A 19,805-nucleotide genomic window follows, 5' to 3' on the forward strand; every position below is an offset into this window, starting at 1 on the left:
GGCAGGAACTGTTTCTCACTGTGTGTATGTACAGAACCTTACACAATGAAGCCCTGATCTCAGCTGGTGCCTCTATGTACTTTTCTATAAACATTAATCTCCTAAAACAATTGTGATCATGGCACTGTATGCCATCTGAAGTCTGCCAGATGAAAAAGCAGGGGGAGCAGTGGTTATTAGTGAACAGCAAGCAAATGTAGCTATTTGCAATGTAATACTTTAGCCACCTGTCTCTTCTTCCTTCTAAGGATCCCAGGTGAATGAACTCAGCCTCCTACAATCTCTGGGAGATGGTGAAGAATTATTAGCCCGCAGGGTGCCCAGCACCCTGAACTCCCATCTTTAGAATTGTTCAGTACCCTGCAGAGTTGAGCCCTAAGTGAGAAAGAAAGTGAAATACCCAAGGAAGCCTGTGGCAGAACCAGGAACATGGCCTAGATTTTCTGGTGCCTAGTTCTCTACTTTAGCCACAAGTCCATCTTTTCTCTTCAGTGGCTCGGAAAGCTGCCAGTGCCATGCTAGGCTGGGGGGCTGAGTAAATATCGAGCCCTCCTGGAACATGATGATTGATAAAGAAAGTATGAAAGAAACTTCTGTTCTTGATGGATGTCCTGGGGCCTTGTACAATACATGGGCCCCAGATATGAGCCCCTTCTGCTCCCCACTATAGCAAAAGGATCTATATAATGTGAAAGCACCTGTTCATTGAACAGATATAATCATGAGAAAAGACACTTTGCTCAAAGCAATGTCATGCTTATATAAGTACTAAACAAAATCCTATTTCATGGCTGGACACCAACCAATTGTAAAGCAAGAGGACTATATGCCTCCCACCCATCACTTAGAGAGTCATGGGAAAACATTTCCTGCACTGTACATCACACTTGATCAGAATATTGACATCACAGCAGTTACCTGATTTTGTAGCTCAGGTGCTAAAAAATTAAACAGCAGGTAGCTCCATCAGGAGGGAGTGTAGGTCTTGTGGCTGTGATCCAAGGAAGGGATTGCTGGCGCTCTAGGATAAATGGAAGACATGCCCAACCTGTTTGAAATAATCATTCATGTGCATGCCACTGTGTAGTAATCTAAGTAGGTTAATTACCACTCCACAGCTGGGCTTTGTCAGATGGTGAGCGGATTAGTTGAATCTGTGGCACACCCTGGATCTATGGCACATCTTGCACCTGGAGCGTGGGATTTATTGTTGAGATGGCAAGGATGTGAATTCACATGCTTTGTGTCTCTATCATACACTTACTGGCTCTGAGCTGGCAAACCATCTAGAAACTGCAGCTGCTTTCCAGGTGGGTTCAGTTTCCCCATAAAGGACAGTAAGAGTGGGAAGGGCAGGGCTTGCTACAATATAGTATAACCTCCTCTCAGGGCAGGAGAGGTCGTGATTCTCTCCTTCCATTGCAAATGAGAGGTTAGTGTTTAAATTTATAAAAGAGAGGAGGGTCTTACATTTGGGCACTGGACTGGCATTCTGGGTTTAATTCCTGGTTCTACCATAGGGCTTCTTGTATGACCTAGTATCAGAGGGGTAGCCGTGTTAGTCTGGATCTGTAAAAGCAGCAGAGAATCCTGTGGTACCTTACAGACTAACAGACATTTTGGAGCGTGAGCTTTCCTGGGTGAATACCCACTTCGTCAGACGCAGGTAGTGGAAATTTTGAGGGGCAGATATATATATGCTAGCAAGCAAGCTACAGATAACGAGGTTAGTTCAATCAGGGAGGATGAGGCCCTGTTCTAGCAGTAGAGGTGTGAAAACCAAGGGAGGAGAAACTGGTTCTGTAATTGGCAAGCCATTCACAGTCTTTGTTTAGTCCAGAGTGATGTGTCAAATTGCAGATGAACTGAAGCTCAGCAGTTTCTCTTTGAAGTCGTGGTCCTGGAAGTTTTTTGCTTGCAGGATGGCCACCTTAGGTCGGCTATAGTGTTGGGCCAGGGAGGTTGAAGTGCTCTTCCTACAGGTTTTTGTATATTGGCCAGGTCCTGATAATCTGATTTGTGTCATGATCCTTTTCCGTGTGGACTGGTCCAGGTTTTGGGCCGAGTGTACATAGCAGAGGGCCACTGCTGCATTATGATGGCGTATTATTACATTGCGGTGCGACTGCAGTGTGAATGACCAGTGATGGTATGGCTGATCTGGTTAGGGTCCTAGTGATGGTTGTGTTGCTGGTGTAGATATTGTGGGCAGAGTTGGCATGCGAGGTTGTTGCATGGAATTGGTTCCTGAGTAGATTACTATGTCGTAGATGTCAGTTGCTGGTGAAGGAATATGTTTCAGGTGGCAGTGTTGGTCTGTGGGCAAGGATTGGCCTGCCACCAAGACCTCGTAAAGTGTGGGATCATTGTCCAGGATGGGGTTGTAGATCCTGATTGAGGCGTTGGAGGGGTTTTAGCTGGGGGCTGTTATGTGATGGCCAGTGGAGTCCTGTTGGTTTCTTTCTGGCTGTTTGTCTTGCAGTAGGAGGCTTCTGGGTACACGTCTGGCTCTGTTGATCTGTTTCCTAATTCCTTGTGCGGGTATTGTAGTTGATGAATGCTGGTGGATGATTTGTAGGTGTTGGTCTCTGCCTGAGGGGTTAGAGCAGATGCGGTTGTACCCTCAGTGCGGCTGTTAGACAATGGATCGTGTAATGTGCCTGGGAATGGAGCTGGAGGCATGAAGGTAGGACAGCGGTCGCGGTAGGTTTTCGATATATAGGGTAGGTGTTAATGTGACCATCACGTTATTAATTCTGCACCGTTGGTGTTCTAGAGTGGACCTCTGTGTTAGATTGTCCAGGCTAGGTTGATGTGAGGGTGGAAGTTGTTGAAATCGTTGGTGATAGAATAAACCCTTGCCGTCCGGCGGCTCTAAAAGGGGTATGCTGATTTGTTCGCGTGTTAGTGTAGGATGTCCTGAGTAGATGGTTGCAGTTCCTTAGTGTAGTTCCTCAAGTGGGATCTGAGGGGAAGTGGCCTTGAGAATTTGGTATTGGAGAGTTGTCTGCAGCCTCCTTTGCGTAGTCAGACTGTTCATGATGACAAACAGCAACCTCCTTTATCAGCCTCTTTGATGATTAATGGTCAGGGGTGGTTCTGAGCTGTGGATGGCATGCGTTCTGCCAAACTTAGGTTATGAGGCAAGCGGTGTTATTTTTCCCGATTTCTGCCTGTGCCACTCCCTACACTAACACACCGGAACAAATTCAGAGCAATACCCTTAGAGTCCCCCAACCAGGGTTATTCTATCTACTTACCCAAGATCCACAAACCGGAAATCCTGGGACGCCTCCCATCATCTCGGGCATGGCACTCTCACCGAAAGGACTGTCTGGATATGTGCGACTCTCTACTCAGACCCTATGCCACCAAGCACTCCCAGCTAATCTTCCGTGACACACTGAATTTCCTGAGGAAATACAATGCATTGGTGTCACCTCCCAGAAAACACCATCCTAGCCACCATGGATGTAGAGGCTCTCTACACTCAAACATCCCACACACAGATGGAAGTACCAACTGTCAGAACAGACCTGATGATGCCACAGGCACAACTGGCTGCGGAGCTCTGTGCCTTTTCATACTACACACAACGTATTTCAAGTTTTGATGACAATATAATATCTCCAGATCAGTGGCCTGCTATGAGGCACCCGGATGGCCCCAACAATACGCCAATATTTTATGGCTGATTGGAACAACGCTTCCTCAACTCTCGTCACTCACGCCACTTCTCACCTACGCGTACATTGATGACATCTTCATCATCTGGACCCATGGAAGGAGACTCTAGAAAAAATTCCACACGATTTCAACAACTTCCACCCCGCCATCAACCTCAGCCTGGACCAATCTACAGGAGGTCCACTTTCTAGACACCACGTGCAAATAAGTGATGGTCACTAAACACCACCCTATATCGAAAACCTACCGACCGCTGTGCCTACCTTCATGCCTCCAGCTTCCATCCCGGGCACATTACACGATCCATTGTCTACAGCCAAGCACTGTTCAAAGAAAGCTCCTTTTGACATAACAGCATTTAGGAGATGTGGAAATAACAGGCTGCACATGAGCGTGGAATGCTCCTTCACTCAGAAAGATGTAATGAAGAGACTGCTAGGGGCCTTCAGACCTGTGCTTGCCAGAATGATTGATTGCAACTTACCCATATCTGTAAGGGACTCTATTTAGCCATTTTGTCCATTGCATAGCCCATTCTTGTTCTCCAACTACAGGCTATGCAATCACATCATTGCCAGTCATTTAGCATAGGCTAGAACAGTAATCTTGATTACTAGTCACATGACAAATGTAGTGGGCCTGATTCTGTTCTGCACATACCAGTGTTACACCTGTTGTTATTCTTGCTTTACACTGGAGCAAGTGAAATCAGAATGAGGCCCCACATCACTAGATGAAAATGCAAATTCCAAATAGCTTTATCAGGATAACTCTGAGTCTGCTCCGTTTCTCATATCTTCTTTTTACTCTGAGATGCTCTATGTACCTCTCTGTATGTATGGCAACATTTCTGCCAAACTGAGATTTCTAGCTATTTATAGTGTCTGCAGTGACGACCTGGCTCACGATGCAGAAACCAAGGAAGCTAAATCACTGTCCCAACCCAGCTATTTAAAACCCAGGGACACTCCTTCTAAGAAATATTTTTTTCTTAGTTAAGTACCTGAAACCAAATGCAAAATGTTTGTTTTGCGCTTGTTTGCGGATAACATGCACAGCTGTCCATGCGTGGGAGTTTGTAATCTCAGCAGTAATCCTGGCGGGGTTTACAATCTCCATAGGTGCCTTTGTGAACCTTTGTCAAAGTTCCCCTACCTTTAAGTAGCCTGGGGGAGCTAAATATCTCTGATGAACTGTACACAGCCCATCTGCTCTTTGGAGAACTTTGTGGGGGACTTGGTATGTTCCCTTTTTTGAGGAAGAGAATTACTCCCTAAATAAGCACTTCAAATTCTCAGAGAGTCCGAAATAGTTTGCATTGACATCTCTTGAGTGAAACAGATTTCTAGGCCAAAATCTGTCTGAGATCTGTCATAGCCAACAAGCATCAGACAATCTTTTGAAAATTTTAGTTGCTTTGAAGATCTGATTCACCTCTGTAGCCGAGGGCTCCCAAGTCCAAGAACTTCTGCAAATTCTCCTCTAACCACAGATCACACATGTGGAATTTGAAATGTCCAGGACCACCGCTTAAATTCAGGTGGAGCTGTCGGGAGTGGAGCTCTGGTAAATATTTTCAGACTCTCTGGGCTGAAGCCCCAAGCCCCTGGCTTGCCTCCTGTGGGGCTGAAGTCCCGAGCCCCAGGTCTACAGGAAATGCTCTGTAAGAATTTAAGCCCTGTCCAGGACCTTTCATGAGTATTTAGAAGTAATATAATTCTTGTCACAAAATTAACAGCAGAGAGACAGCCAGCTCTGCTAATTTCAACTTTCTTGTGACAGGATCTACCATTGTGACCTCTACAATCAACTTTACTGGCCAAATCTTCCCCAAGCAAATGCAGCGACCTTGGTTTACAAAACTGAACAAATGGACTTGCCACCCATATAGTCATGTTCATCTTTAAGCAACACAGACTGCAAACACACCTTCACTTGACCACATCTATTGATTTTAAGTGATGAGAACCAAATCTGGGAGATGGTTGCAGCCCAAATTCTTAGTATAAGATACCTGGATAATTCACTAAGGGCCAAATGTTGTTGGTCTCAGAGAACTTTGATCCTTTAAGAAGACTTCACACAGTACAAAATGAACTGAAATTGTGACTGTCTGTTTGTCATCTGCTATTTTAGACTGAAAACCTGAGTCTGATTTCAACACTGAGGCACAGAGAGGTCAAGCAACTACCCCAGATCCAACAGGAAATCTGTGGCATAGCCAGGAATAGAACCCACAGGGCCAGATTCCAGGTCCCATTTTATAACTACAAAACCCATATTTCATGTGACAGAGGAAAACTTTTAAATAAAAACAAAAGATGACCTGGTGGATAATGCTGAACACGAGCTCTCAGTGTGATGCTGAGGCCAAAAGGGCTAATGTGATCCTGGGATGGATAAACAGAGGACTTTTGAATAGGAGTAGAGCAGTTATTTTACCTCTGTATTTGGCACTGGTAGGACTGCTGCTGGAATACTGTGTCCAGTTCTGATATCAACAGTTCAAGATGGATGAGAATAAATTGGAGAGGGTTCAGAGAAGAGCCATGAGAATGATTAAAGGGTGAGAAAACCTGCCTTATAGTCTATTTAGTTTAACAAAGAGAAGCTTAAGGGGTGACTTGATTACAGTCTATAAGTGCCAACATGGTGAATACATTTTTAATAATGAGATCTTCTGTCTAGCAGAGAATGGTATAACATAATCCAATGGCTGGAAGTTCAAGCTAGACAAATTCAGACTGGAAATTTTGAATGAGAGTGATTAACCACTGGAGCAATTTACCGAGGGTCATGGTGCATTCTCCATCACTGACAATTTTAAAATGAAGACTGGATGTTTTTCTAAAAGATCCACTTTAATGTTTTGGGGGAGTTCTATGGCCTGTGCTACACCGGAGGTCAGATTGGATGATCACAGATTGGAGGTCTGTCCTTGGAATCTATGAGTAAATGTAAAAATGGATTATCTACATAATTGATGCTCAATGGGGGTAACGCTATGAAAGTAACAGAGTAATGCAACTCCAGACACTGAGTCAATGGAGCTATGCCATTGCTGATTTACACAACAGTTGGGAATCTGGCCTTGGAATCAGCTGTAGGAAAAGCACTGTCTGTGGCACATGGTAAAATCTCTTGGGTACTAGAAACATTTATTAATACTTTGCATTTCTTTAGATCTTTCTGTCCAAGGATCTCAAGGCACAAGCATTAATGACTCCAAGCTTACAATGCTCCTGAGGCAGTTTAATTATTATTCTCTCTTTTACAGACAGGGAAACTTAGACACACAGGCTAAACATTTTCACACTTGGTGGCTTAAAGTTAGGCACCTCTATCTACAGTTAGTTAGGCAACCAAATTAAAGAGAATCAGTTTGTGGAGGGGCTTGTGACCTCAAAGTATGAATGGACAACAAAGGGAGCAAGTGTTCTGCCTGCCCTTTCCAGAAAGGATTTGTTTACTGTTTAAAACACCTTTCGACAGACATAATCATCTTTTAAACTTGGTCGGTTTCAATGCATTAAAAGCAATTTTGTAACTTGTACCCGTCCCTGAGTCCTATCGGCCAAACTTCTAACCACATTTTCCTGTTTATTGAGAAAGATTTTCCTCTCTCTTGCTGCTGTGTGAAACCCAAAGCCCAGCAGGGAGTGAGCCTGCATGTCTGAATGTCTCCAAACCCCACCCCTACCCCACTCTGGCAACTGGACATGCACAGACTAGAAAGCCCTAACAACAATCGCTGTCCAGCGGCCTGCAATCTTTATTGCACCTCTTTTTGTAGATAGGTTCTCTCATACACCTATCAGTTTTCACTGCCTCTGTCTAGCTCTTGATGCTTCCCTTGGCTCTGTTTGGGGGCCCCCGCAGGGAGACAGCATACTGTGTATCATGTTAGAGGAGCACTCTAGATCTGTGTATGTAACTAGTTAAGGTGCTAGTAGATGGTCCTAGGTTTTGTATGACCAGTAGTCTTGTCACACACTGTAAATGGCTTCCTTTGTGCAGCTCTTTACATCAATTCTTGATGATCGAATCAAGGACTGTCCACAGGTGGCAATGGCAACTCACAATCCTGCTTCCCTCCTTCTCCCCCACCCAGTTTGTCTATCAGTCTATTAGCAGATGCACGTTACGTATTTGTCTCACAACTCTCCTTAAAAAACAACAACTAGGTTCTAACTCTGCAAACTCTTAGTGCACATGGCCTTTATGAGACAGTTCACGTGCGTTTGCTGGGTAGGGACCCCAAGCTTGTAAAACCTTTTTGCTTCTGGGAGACTGGGGTAAGCAAAGGAGTTTGAGGTGAGGTACTTGGACAAAGCATAACCTTGGAATTATAGTTCGTCAAACCACATTTACAATACTGCACATCACAAAAATAGGCCCTCTTTCTAGAGGGGTCTTTTATTTGGTGTGTTTTGGTTCACACTAGAAATACATAGATATTTGATAAATGTCTTTTCTCCTGTTAGGCAGCATCTCTGAAGATCTAAACATAGCAGGGACATTGCCAGGTAATTTAGTTTCCAAATTAAGATTTGGGAGTTTTAAGAGGCTTTACAAAACCTCATATTAAAATGCTCTTTCAGTATTATTTTTAGCTTCAATTTTAAATAAGTTGTTTGGATACAAACATTTCCATGGGGCATTTGCAACTCAAATATTGCTCCTTTGTGCTGGTACTTGAGAACCAGAAATTGAACTGCATGGCGACTGAAATGCAGAATGTAACCAGCAATAGATGGTCAAATTTCACTTTTAACTTTTTAAAAATTATTTCAGTTTAATCTAAGGTATTATTTGTTATGTGGGTAAAGGCATTTAAAATAAACATAAAGGGTCATCTCAGGATTTTAAAAAAATGTTCTCTTGTTGGCTCAAACTCACTCTTATTCCAGCTGTTAAGGGTACTGCTCATGTTTATAATGTTCTTCTTGCAATGATATAATTTTTTTTGACAAATGACTCAGCTGGGTGGTACTGGTATTTGTACAGATTCCACACCCCAAGGGGATGTAGAATTTAATTACATAAATGTGGCTCCCTTACAACCTGAACAAATATTTTTTTAAAAAACGTATATTGACCAGAATAACACACACAATAAAATTCCTTCAAGATGAGTAAACTAGAAAGGACAGAAGTTATCACTCTTGCTAGATGAAATGGGGTAGCTCTTCTTTATACACTTTATAACATGAATATATCAATATATAACATCCTTCTGCTTATTTTTTACTTTTTCATCCATGTACACATTAAAGGCCTGATCCTGTAAACACTTATGTATGTGCATAACTTTACTCAAGTGAGTAGTCCCTTTGAAGTCAAAGAGCCATGCAAGATGTGGTTCAATGAGCAAAATATCTCAAGAGCCTTTTCCTGCTCTCCTTTAATTAATGGAATTAAAAAAATATGGAACTGGGCTCCAAATCTGCATGCTGAGTCTTAACTCCTTCCCAGAACTAGTCCTCAGGAAATTAATACAAATAGACTCACACTTCTTGCATCCAGTCGGCCATACATAGGCTGCTCTCAGTTACACCCATGCAGTACAGAGGTGTAACAGAGCAGAACTTGGTCTCTTTTGATCGGAGCTTCACTAATGCAACAAATCGCTCTTGATCACAAATCTGCCAAAACAAGCCTGCTTTATGCTATTAAACTTTTCTCCCTCTAAAATTCCTTTTACTATCCATTTTCCTTTGTTTTATTTTCCTAGGCTCTTTTTATTGTTTTTCCTGCCCTTCCTGTTTAGATTCTTTCCCAGAAAATCATGGTCCAGAAGCTGTCTCAATAGCGGGAAGTTGAGAAACTGTGTGTGTTTTTTTTAACCTGCCAAGCATTTGCTGCTGAGGAATCATTTTTAGTTCTACTGCTTTCTTTTATTCTTTGGGGACGTTTTATCCGCCCTTCCTCTCCTCCATCTGCACCCAGTTAATTTCTCGGGTCCCTCTTTGATGAGTGCACATGCCATATTTTTCTTATCTTTCCTGTTGGACATTACTTTCTGCTGGGGAATATCCTTTTTTTACTGCATAGCAATTATCTGGTAGCTATCACTATAACTAAAACGATGAAATATTTCCTGGGTTTTTTTTCCACATTCTTCTAATTTGTGGCCTGAAACTTTCCATGCTTAGTCTTTGCCCAAAATCGAGTGATCACCAGGGACCAACATATTTCTATTTTATCAAATGAAACTTGTGGGCCTGATTCAGCTGTGTTAGTCCATTTTTACTCCTAATGTAAGTCCATTAATTTCTACAACTTGTCCCTTGGGTCTCAGTTCAGCAAAGGAGTGAAGCATCTGCTTAAAGTTAAGCATGTGCATAAATCCATCCCTATTCGGTAAAGTACTTGAAGCCAATGGGATTTAAGCACAAGTTTAAAAATAAGCACTTGTTTGTGATTTGCTGAATAGAATTAGACTTATGCACATGCTTCAGTGCTTAGAGAGAGAGTGCAGAGCTGGTCTCATTTTCTTCATTAGTTGAGAAATGGCAGAAAAACTTTAAAATGACAAAAAAAGGGGCAGGGAAAGAGTTACAATTCCTGTAGAGGCTATCCTGTCACCTAGGCAGGGCCAGATTTAGTGGCATGCTATCTAGGTAATTATAGGTCCCTAATATCATAGTACCTGCATTCTACCCAAACTGTAACACATTTGTCCTCACAACACCTTGTGAGGTAGGGAAGTGAAGGTTCAGGGGTACTGAAGTGCAGAGAAATTAAATGACTTGCTTAACATCATCCACTTGATCTCTGGCAGAAGCGAAAACTGAACTCTTGCTCTCTTGAACTCCTGTCAGTACCTTAAGCCATGAGACCTTCTGTGTTCCACTTCTAAAGAGTCTGCAAAGAAATGCAGTGTATCAAACTTGCTTCATACCACTAGTCAATTTAAAGGGGTCTAACTAGGGCATTTGCAAGCCAAGCAGCTCAAGGGCTTTTTGTACATAGCTCTATAATAAACTCTCTTTAGGATGAGCTGCATCGACTGCTTTGGTCCTTTGTGACAGAAAATAAATAATTTCTGTTGTCGGATTATTAAAGCTACTGCTGCTAGCCAGCCAAAGATGTTTGGTCCACGATGCCTTTTGTTGTGACTTTTTTTTCTTAATAACTGGTTTCATTACTATTGGTCTCACAAATTGTTTTCATTCTGGGAATGGATCTATGCCCATCTGGGATCTATATGGTAATTTCATGTTAAACGCTGGCAACGTTCTCCAGGATGTACAAGACACAAATAAGAACTCAAGGCCAGATGCAGATCTCATTTACACCACTGTAAATCTGGAGTCCACCACTTAAATCAAGAAATGCTTTACTAGCACTTTTCTTAAAGTAGTTGAATTGGAACACTTCACTGGTTGCCAAGGAAAATTCAGCAACATATATGGCTTTAGTTTAGTGACGCAGTAAAAAACAACTCCCCTTTGCCCATTATAAGATATCTGAGACTCCACTTTTGATTAAGTTTGAATATAACTAATTTCCTGTTTCAACAAACCAAGAGAAAAGTGCCCCTTCTTGGAAAGAAAACAAAATTCGGCCAGACCCCCGGCAGGTGTCACCTGGCTTACAGCTGCAGAGGCTTTACTGGAACGAAGTTGATTTACACCAACTGAGGACCTAGCCCACTGTTAATTTTTTTTTTAATCTTTGTACGATAAACTCTTTAATAAGGACCAGATTCTGATAGCCTTCTGCATGTTACCTCACTCCATGAGCAGAACTTTTGAAGTCAGTGGGACTCCTCATGGAGCAAAACGTTACTCAAGAAGAGCAAGGGTGTTCAAATCTGGCCCTAAGAAGTCTGGACTGTTTAGCTTTTCTGCGTCTCAGCATTCCTCATTGTAAACTTGTGTGTATCAGAGTGGAATAAACCCCTGAACTTTAAATTGCGACTATGACCTTGATGTTCCAGATCGTATTTTTAGCAATTTAAAGCAAAACAAAACAAAAAAACCCCAAGAAACTTGGCTCCCTAGCATTTTAATTGCACCCTTTCGCCTACACAGACGCCTGGCTCTTCTCTGATTTCTGCCACAGACGTCCAATAAATCCTACTTCAAACAGGACTGGGAGACAGAAGCTGTAAAACCCCAAACTCAAAAAGAAAGAATAATATTTTGCACTTCTATAATGTCTTCCGTCCGAGTATCTCCCAGAACTTTACCAACATTATTGAGTTCACCTACTTAACACCCCATTTTGCAGGTAGGAAAACAGATGCAAAGAGATTAAGCAATTTGGCCAATATAAAAAATGATAAAAGGTTCAGAAAACCTGACCTAGGAGGAAAGGTTAAATAAACTGGGCATGTTTCTTTTTGAGAAGGGCAGACCTGATCAGTCTTCAGATATGTTAAGGGCTGTGATAAAGAGGACTCTGATAAATTGTTCTATCTTAGGTAGTCAGGGAGAAGTAATCAGTTTAATCTGTAACAAGGGAGATGTAGTTCGTATATTAGGAAAATATTTCTAACTGTAAAGGTACTTTAACACTGGAATAGGCTTCTAAGAGAGGTTGTGGAATCCCCATCACTGGAGGTTTTTAATAACAGGCTGGACAAACCTCTGATGTGGATGATCTAGGTTTACTTAGTCCTGCCTCAGTGCAGGGGGCTCTGTCACACCCCAATGTCCCCCTCTCTCACGCGGTCTCCTGGGGAAGGCAGATCAGCATGGTATCTTGCTAACGCTGTTGCAAGCATTGCAGGGCTTTTTGGGAAGGGTCAAAGAGATGAGTGTGGAATGGAAGATTCCTTTGCAGGGAGTGAGAGGCCAAGAGAGGGAATGAGGAAAAGAGCAGAGAACAGGTTAACTTGACACTTCAGCTAGCTCCGTGAGAAGATAAGATGCTGGCCCCAGTCCAAGGTCATGGGTGCCACGAGAAATCTCCAGCTGTCCAGCCGTGAGAAGGTAACAAAGTTGAGCAGGCCTGCAGAGATAGGAGTGAGAGTGAATGAGACAGCGAAAGCCAACAGGGGGGAAACAAAGCTTCTGGAGCTGGTGTGTTCTGGGAGGCCAAGGAGGCCACAGCGAGCTGGTTTGAACTGGTACAAAGAGCACCGGGAACAGAGGGCCTTGGCCGAAAACACCCCCATAGGACACCAGGACTTAAAAACCTCCCGAGAGCCAAAGCAAGGCGGAGATCGCAGCGGACACTGGACACGGGTCATGCATGTGGCAAGAACTCCCGACCACCCCTCTCCCTCTTCTTACATTACACCCAGGCTTGGCCAGTCTCAGGTCCTGTGTGTGTATGAAAGTGGGTTAGGGCTGGGGCACTAACACTTTCTTGCTTACTTTGAGTGATGTGGGAGCAGTCTTAACACTTACTGCTGTTATTTTATTATTTTATTAATAAAGCTTTAAACTTAGACACTTAGTGTGTTTTGTCATCTTCTCCCCAAACGATCCTCCGGCTTTAGCCTGATCACCTGAGGCCTCAGGCAGCTTGGTAACAGAAATCAGTCACAGACGGAATTGATGACATCTCAAGGTCCCTTCCAGCCCCACGTTTCCATGATCATACAGGAAGTCAGTGGCAAAGTCAGGAACTGACTCCCAGTCCTGTGCTCTAGCCACAAGACAGTCCTGCCCCTGTATATTAAATAGTAATTTAAATTTTAATATAATCAGCTTTGGGGTTTACTTTCATTTCTATTTAAAAAGTACAAAGCAACACTTCACAATGAATGACTCCAAATGGTGATCTTGGAAAGGACCAGATCCTCAGCCAGCGTAAATCAGTATAACCATTGAAATAGGTGGGTTTGCACTGGTTGATGGAGTTCAACCCATTTCCCATACAGGTCAAGATTCCCAGTGACTTCAACAGGAACAGGGGCAGGTCCAAACTTACAGGGACATACAAAATGCACTCATTTTAGTCGTCGGTTGTTGTTTTTTAAGGGACTGTGTCGGATAACTTAGGTTCTAAATATAGGGTTGTTTTGTTTATGGGTTTTTACAAGACTAGGACTATTAGAAAAATGACACATAAATTTATCAGAAAGACATCTTCAAGAGACTTTTGTAAGTGCCATTATAAATAGTTTCTTTGTCCAGATGTGAATGCTCCCCTGCAGTTTCTGCAACTCAAAGGGTAAAGCATTGTGCTAGCACTAGACAGCCAAAAAGTGATACACTTGAAGCAGTGAAACTCATTTATTTCTGATGTCCAAGCCCTTGAATGAAATTATGGTGGTATTAGTAATACGGTTTAAAAAAAAAAAAGTTTAAGATATGATTTGACCTGAACGTTTCCCTTTTAAGTTTTCCATTTCCTTTTCTTCACAGAACGTAGCCATACACTATGGGGTTTCCTGAAATGATGCTGAGTGAAGATTTTGACAACTACTCCTATTTCTATGACTATGAGGAAGATGAACCACCCCAGTCCTACCTCAGTGTTGCACACATCATCTCTCTTTCCTTATGCAGTGTGGCTTTTCTCCTGGGGGTGCCAGGAAATGCCATAGTCATCTGGTTTATGGGGTTTAAATGGGATAAATCAGTCAGTACCCTCTGGTTCCTCAACCTGGCCATTGCAGACTTCATCTTTGTTCTTTTCCTGCCTCTCTACATTACGTATGTGGCCATGGGCTTCCATTGGCCCTTTGGGAAATGGCTCTGCAAGACCAACTCCTTCATTGCTTTACTAAATATGTTTGCCAGTGTCTTCTTCCTGACCATCATCAGCCTTGACCGCTATATCCGCCTGGTACACCCAGTCTTTTCCAACACATATCGGACCCTAAGGAACACCCTCATTCTGAGTGTGATTATTTGGATCTCAGCTGCTGCTATTGGTGCCCCTGCCTTACACTTCAGAGACACAATTACCATTCACAACACCACTATTTGCTATAACAACTTCCATCCGCATGACAAAGAACTCATTGTGATGAGGCATAATATTTTCATTTGGGTGAGGCTTGTTTGTGGCTACCTCTTTCCCCTGGTGACCATGGTCCTTTGTTACTCATTTCTCGTTCTGAAGGTGAAGAAGAGAACCATGCTGACTTCCAGCAGGCTTTTCTGGACCATCCTTGCGGTAGTTGTAGCTTTTTTTGTTTGCTGGACCCCCTATCACATATTTACTGTTCTGGAACTATCTGCTCACCATAATGAACGCTTCCATGACTGGCTTCTCAGCGGTATTCCCCTCTCTACTGGCCTGGCTTTCATCAACAGCTGCCTCAATCCAATCCTCTATGTTCTGATTAGCAAGAAGTTCCAAACCCGTGTCAGGGCGACAGTTTCCGAGGCACTAAAACTTGCAGTCTGGGAGGTCAGCCGGTCTGCAACAATCAGTGAACAACTGCGGAACTCTGACAACAGCTATCCGGCTGTGCGGTATTGTGAAACCACTCAGTGACCAGCTCATACAAAATCTCTTCCTCACTGCATATAACCAGCAGTAGATTCACAGTCAAACAGATGTGTATCTTAGCTACAAAAAAGAACAGTGGGTTGATTGCAATCAATTTAATGCTGCACCCCATGTTAGCTGGATTTTCCTTTCTTTTTTTTAAGGCTGCAGAATTTGGATAAGATGCTAGTTTGATGTATAAAGGGCATGCATCAAAGCCCACTGCAATCAGTGGGATTTGGATCAGATCCACTATAAATCCTGTTGTGTAAATTCTAGAAGAGGTATTGAAAATGACACCTTCTCAACATAATCATATATAACAAAAATATTTCTCTGTTGAATTATGTAACAGCTTAGATCCAGGAGTTATCAGCCTAGAACTCTCACGCTTCCAATAGTGCTAAATAAGGAGAACTCCTGGTTAGATCCCAGCTAGAGGGAGGGGCCCCGGTCTGAGTAGGAAAGGGGTCCCAATATAGAAAAGGGTCCCAAATATGGAAAAGGTTGATCAAGTGCTGTAGATTATTACAACAAAAATCAATTAACGTCCCCTGTTTAGTGGTTGATGTTTCCTTACACACTGCTTGGACAACCCCATACCCTGGGGTCTGATACAGTGTGGCTTTCTAGTCAGTTTCATTTCCTGGTTGTCCATGTTTTTGATGTCTTATGGTGAGGAGGGGATGTTTTAAATTTTTTCCCCTCTCCTGGAAGCATAAAGAAATAACATTTTTTTCCTAATCATAGTATAGATTGCATGACCCCTGCCTCCCTCTACTGCTACACTAGGGTTGCCAACTTTCTACTTGCATAAAACCGAACAACCTTGCCCTGCCCCTTGCGCCATCCCTTCTGTGAGGCCCTGAGTTTCCTGTTAGCTCATGTATACCCAGTAAAGGTATATTTTCAGCCAGCTTGAATATATGTATGTTCAAAACTATACACACATTCTTGCCTCAGTGTGTAAGATTGGGGCTGTAACATGGTTATAACACCATATGGCCTTGTCTACACAAATAAAGTTTACAGTGTAGATGGGGCTCTATATATAGATTCATGCATAATGTTCTTTTACACAAAATATTCTATTACTTTGAACTGTATTTGCACAAATTATGAATAGATCAATATTGCCTGCAGCCACATTTTGGTCTGAGTTCATTAGGCCTCATGAGCTGAGCGGTGTTAGGCTGGATCAGTACCATCTCAGAAATACACCTAAATGCTACAAAATATGACGTTGCTAATTGGTTAGGTACCACTCTTTCCTGAGTCATTACAGAACTACTGCCTCAGCAAGATGTTATGAGCTTTGTGCTGTGATATATGCCTTAACCAGAAGTTCTACCCTCTCTTCTTTAGATTCCCTGGCATTTTTTCCTAAGAGCAGGGTGTTAACCTTCTGCTGTTTTTGAATACAGTATTCTTCACTTCCTCTCCTCAGCTGAAATGCACGGTTGCTGTCTGCTCTTAAAAAAGCTCCATGTTCAACCCAAAGGGTTCTGGAAAAATAATCCAAGTATAGTGGATTTCTCAATCTCAGTGGTAAGGCACATTGCAGCAATTCTCTTTGACAGAGTAGTTCAAGCCCTTATTCTGCATAGTCAAAAGGGTTAGCAAAGGAGTCAGTAAATATTTTTTTTCAAAGCTGTGGAATATTCAAGAGATCCATGCTTAGTATTGTTGGACTATCACCATAGTTTGTTAGGAACAGCAGTTCAGTGACCCATGGGACAGGAGGACATAAACCAATGTGTAGCAAGCTTCTTGAGCTAATAACAACCCTGAAATAGTTCTAGGAGAGGTACAGATTTGAAGACACAGCACAAGAATGCCAGTTACTGTCACTGGATAGGGAGAAAAGGACTGGCAACCTGCCCAAGTAATTCACACCAAGGAACAGGCATCATAAGTACTGCATAAGCCACCTCTACGGAAGGAACAGAAGACATCTAAACAAAACCAAGGAAGACACAGGCTTTGTTTCCTGAGGACAGTGAGATAGATGCTAATGGAGTCTGTATGCTGATTGAAATGACAGATGCTTATTCAAGTCACTGACTATGGAAAAATGGCAGGAGCAGCAAATGCCAGGTGCAGATGGTGGAGCCATCTCAGCAGCTGTACAGGCCAGTGCAGGATAAACTTTCCTGAGAAGGGAAGGTGGCTGTTTGGTTGGAAAGCCAGCCTGAGATTTAAGGATAACAACTATTGACAGATGTCTGGATAAGAACAGTCCTCTCATCTGATCAGCTGCTCTGACATTCCTAAGCAGTCTGTGAGGTTTAGTACTTGGATTAGTTTGTGGCTGTTTCTTTTGCTATTATACTTGATTTTTCAATAAAGGGAAGCTGTACAGTAACCACTGGATTATGACCTCATGACAGTTTTTACCTTTTAAACTTTTGTAAGCCTGACCCCATATCTCTTTCTACTATTCCTGGTTCTGTTACATCCAGAATTTATCGTGCCTTTCACTGATCCTTCTGGAGTGCTGTGTTAGGGGCAGATATTCTTCTCTTCCTTAGGTTGGAAGAGGGATCTTCATTCTCCAAGACAAGGCCTGAACAATACAGCAAGAGCCTGTCTCCTGATTAGACCTGTGCAAATAACTAATTTTTTGTTTACTAGCAGGTTTCTCCTCCCCCCACCCCAATGTACTTTGTTTGAGGGATTTTTTTTTTTTTTTTTGACTGGAGCAAATTAGTGCATTTGACACATGCATAATAGTTTGATTAACATAGGAATTCCTTCCCCCCCCCCCACATTTCAAATAAAAGTTCAGAAAACTAATCAAACTGGTTAACTGGCTTTTCCTAGCTCTGTATGATGTTGTTATGGCAGGATTGTAGAATATTACTTTCCTGATTATTCCTCAGTGCTTCAACAGGCTCTGTTTACTTGTCTAATACCAACTGAAACATGCCCAGAACCCATTCTTTTACATCAGTCTCAATTCTGCAACATTTTCAGTATTCTCCAGTACTTCTGCAGGAGTAGGGTCAGTATTAAAACAGCACGAATCCACCAACAGTGCAGCCTGACACTGCAGGTGGCTGGCTGGTGTAATTATCTCCTGAAGTGTTACAATCTGCAAGTCACTGTTAACTACATGGATCTATACTTTCAAGAAAACTGTTCAAAGGTTTAAGTAAAAGCAATTTTTGAACAGCTGAAGTATTTTTGATAAAAACAAGAGTATTGCAGATAGATGACCAGGGACAGTAGATCTTATAACACTGCTCTTGTCAGGCATTGTAATTATTTTTGCCCAGTCTTCCTCATTTTTCACAGCACCTGTAAGGATCTTTAAAAAATGAGTTATGACAGAAACTACTAGGTGCAACATTAAGAAAACAAGGGAAGAGTCAGTATTAGATGTTTTTATACTAGCTCTTCCTTATTGGAATTAAAAGATTGTTAAAGTGGGGGTGGGAAGGCCTGTGATATGGTTTTATTTAATCATCTGTTGGACACAGGGCATCTTTTATGGAGGATAAAATAAATCAAAGCATTTGCAACCTTTTTGCTGTACAACAAACTTTTGAACAAACAGAGCAACAAGTCTTGCCATCCCAGGTAAGCACCATGTTTCCAATAGAACTAGCAGAAGTGAAATGGTGATGATTTTAAAGTAAAATGTCATGTTTCCACATTAAACCTATCCCAGTTGCAACTATAGTGTTACTGTTTCAGCCTCCAGGCAACTCAGTGCTTCACATTACCTAGCTCAACAAAAGGGACTAGAAATTTCATTAACTGAAAGCTTATGAAGAAAACCCTAAACAGGCAATTGCAGATTTACATAGTCCTGGCGGGGAAAGCATTCAGCTAGCATATTCCATCATTAGATTAAGTTCTGTGGAAAACACACACACCCCAGGACCTCACATCTATAATGGCCAAATTCAGCCCTGATACAAGCAAGCTGAACTCTGCTAAAGGGGTATATGCTTATACAAGTATTATACAGAAAACAAAAGTATGCAGGATCATTATGATCATGAGTGCAGCTTAGCCATCTTTGGATTTTTCAGTGTAATACTCATGGGATATGATCATATTTTTCTCTTCTGAAAGACTGACTTTGACTTCAATTAAAGCACAGTATGTCCAAACATTATAAATGAAACAAAATGAGGTAATCTAAAGTGATTGAACTCCCTATTAACCCTTAATTATACACAAGAATTGGTTCATAAAGCCAGTATATCAGTCTACTTAAGCATTTAATTGAAAGGGATATGCTGCCCCTAGTGTTCTCTCTTTGCCTCCCAACTCCATGACATGATTTTACATACGCAGTTCAAAACTGCACTGGCTTTTCATATAGTCATATCACATCGCAACTTATTTGGTATTCATTATCAAACCAAGTCTGGACAGCATTCCTGCAGCTTGGATTTTATGTACCTAGACCAGGGGCAGGCAAACTTTTTGGCCTCAGAGCCACATTGGGTTTTGGAAATTGTATGGAGGGCTGGTTAGGGGAGGGGTTCATGGCACAACCCCAACCCCCTATCTGCCCCCCACTTCCAGGATTCCTGCCTCATCCATCTTCCCCCTCCCCACAAGAACCTCCACACCATCCTCTCATTCCTGACAGCCCCTCAGGACCTCTGCCCCCATTCAAGACCCCCTGTTTCCCACCCTCTGACCCCCTGCCCTCTACACAACCCCCCACCCCCTGGAGAACTGGTGGTGCTACAGCTGCA

At 42.4% G+C, this 19,805-nt stretch overlaps 1 protein-coding gene across 3 annotated transcripts in view; it reads left to right on the forward strand.

Annotated features, from left to right (window-relative positions):
- CMKLR2 (chemerin chemokine-like receptor 2) overlaps window positions 1–17,460 on the forward strand; it is a 40,705-nt gene extending 23,245 nt beyond the window's left edge. For 2 of the 3 annotated variants that reach the window (XM_032779239.2, XM_032779243.2), the window contains one exon: window positions 14,013–17,460. In XM_032779239.2, the coding sequence (XP_032635130.1) occupies window positions 14,029–15,093 (1,065 nt within the window). In that variant the 5' untranslated portion in view covers window positions 14,013–14,028 and the 3' untranslated portion in view covers window positions 15,094–17,460. Of the gene's footprint in view, window positions 1–8,171; window positions 8,214–14,012 lie in introns of all 3 variants that reach the window. The other variant, XM_032779242.2, reaches the window with a different exon arrangement.
- Window positions 17,461–19,805: the final 2,345 nt, after the last annotated feature.

Source organism: Chelonoidis abingdonii, chromosome 10, assembly GCF_003597395.2.
Source record: "Chelonoidis abingdonii isolate Lonesome George chromosome 10, CheloAbing_2.0, whole genome shotgun sequence".
Taxonomy (NCBI): Eukaryota; Metazoa; Chordata; order Testudines; family Testudinidae; genus Chelonoidis; species Chelonoidis abingdonii.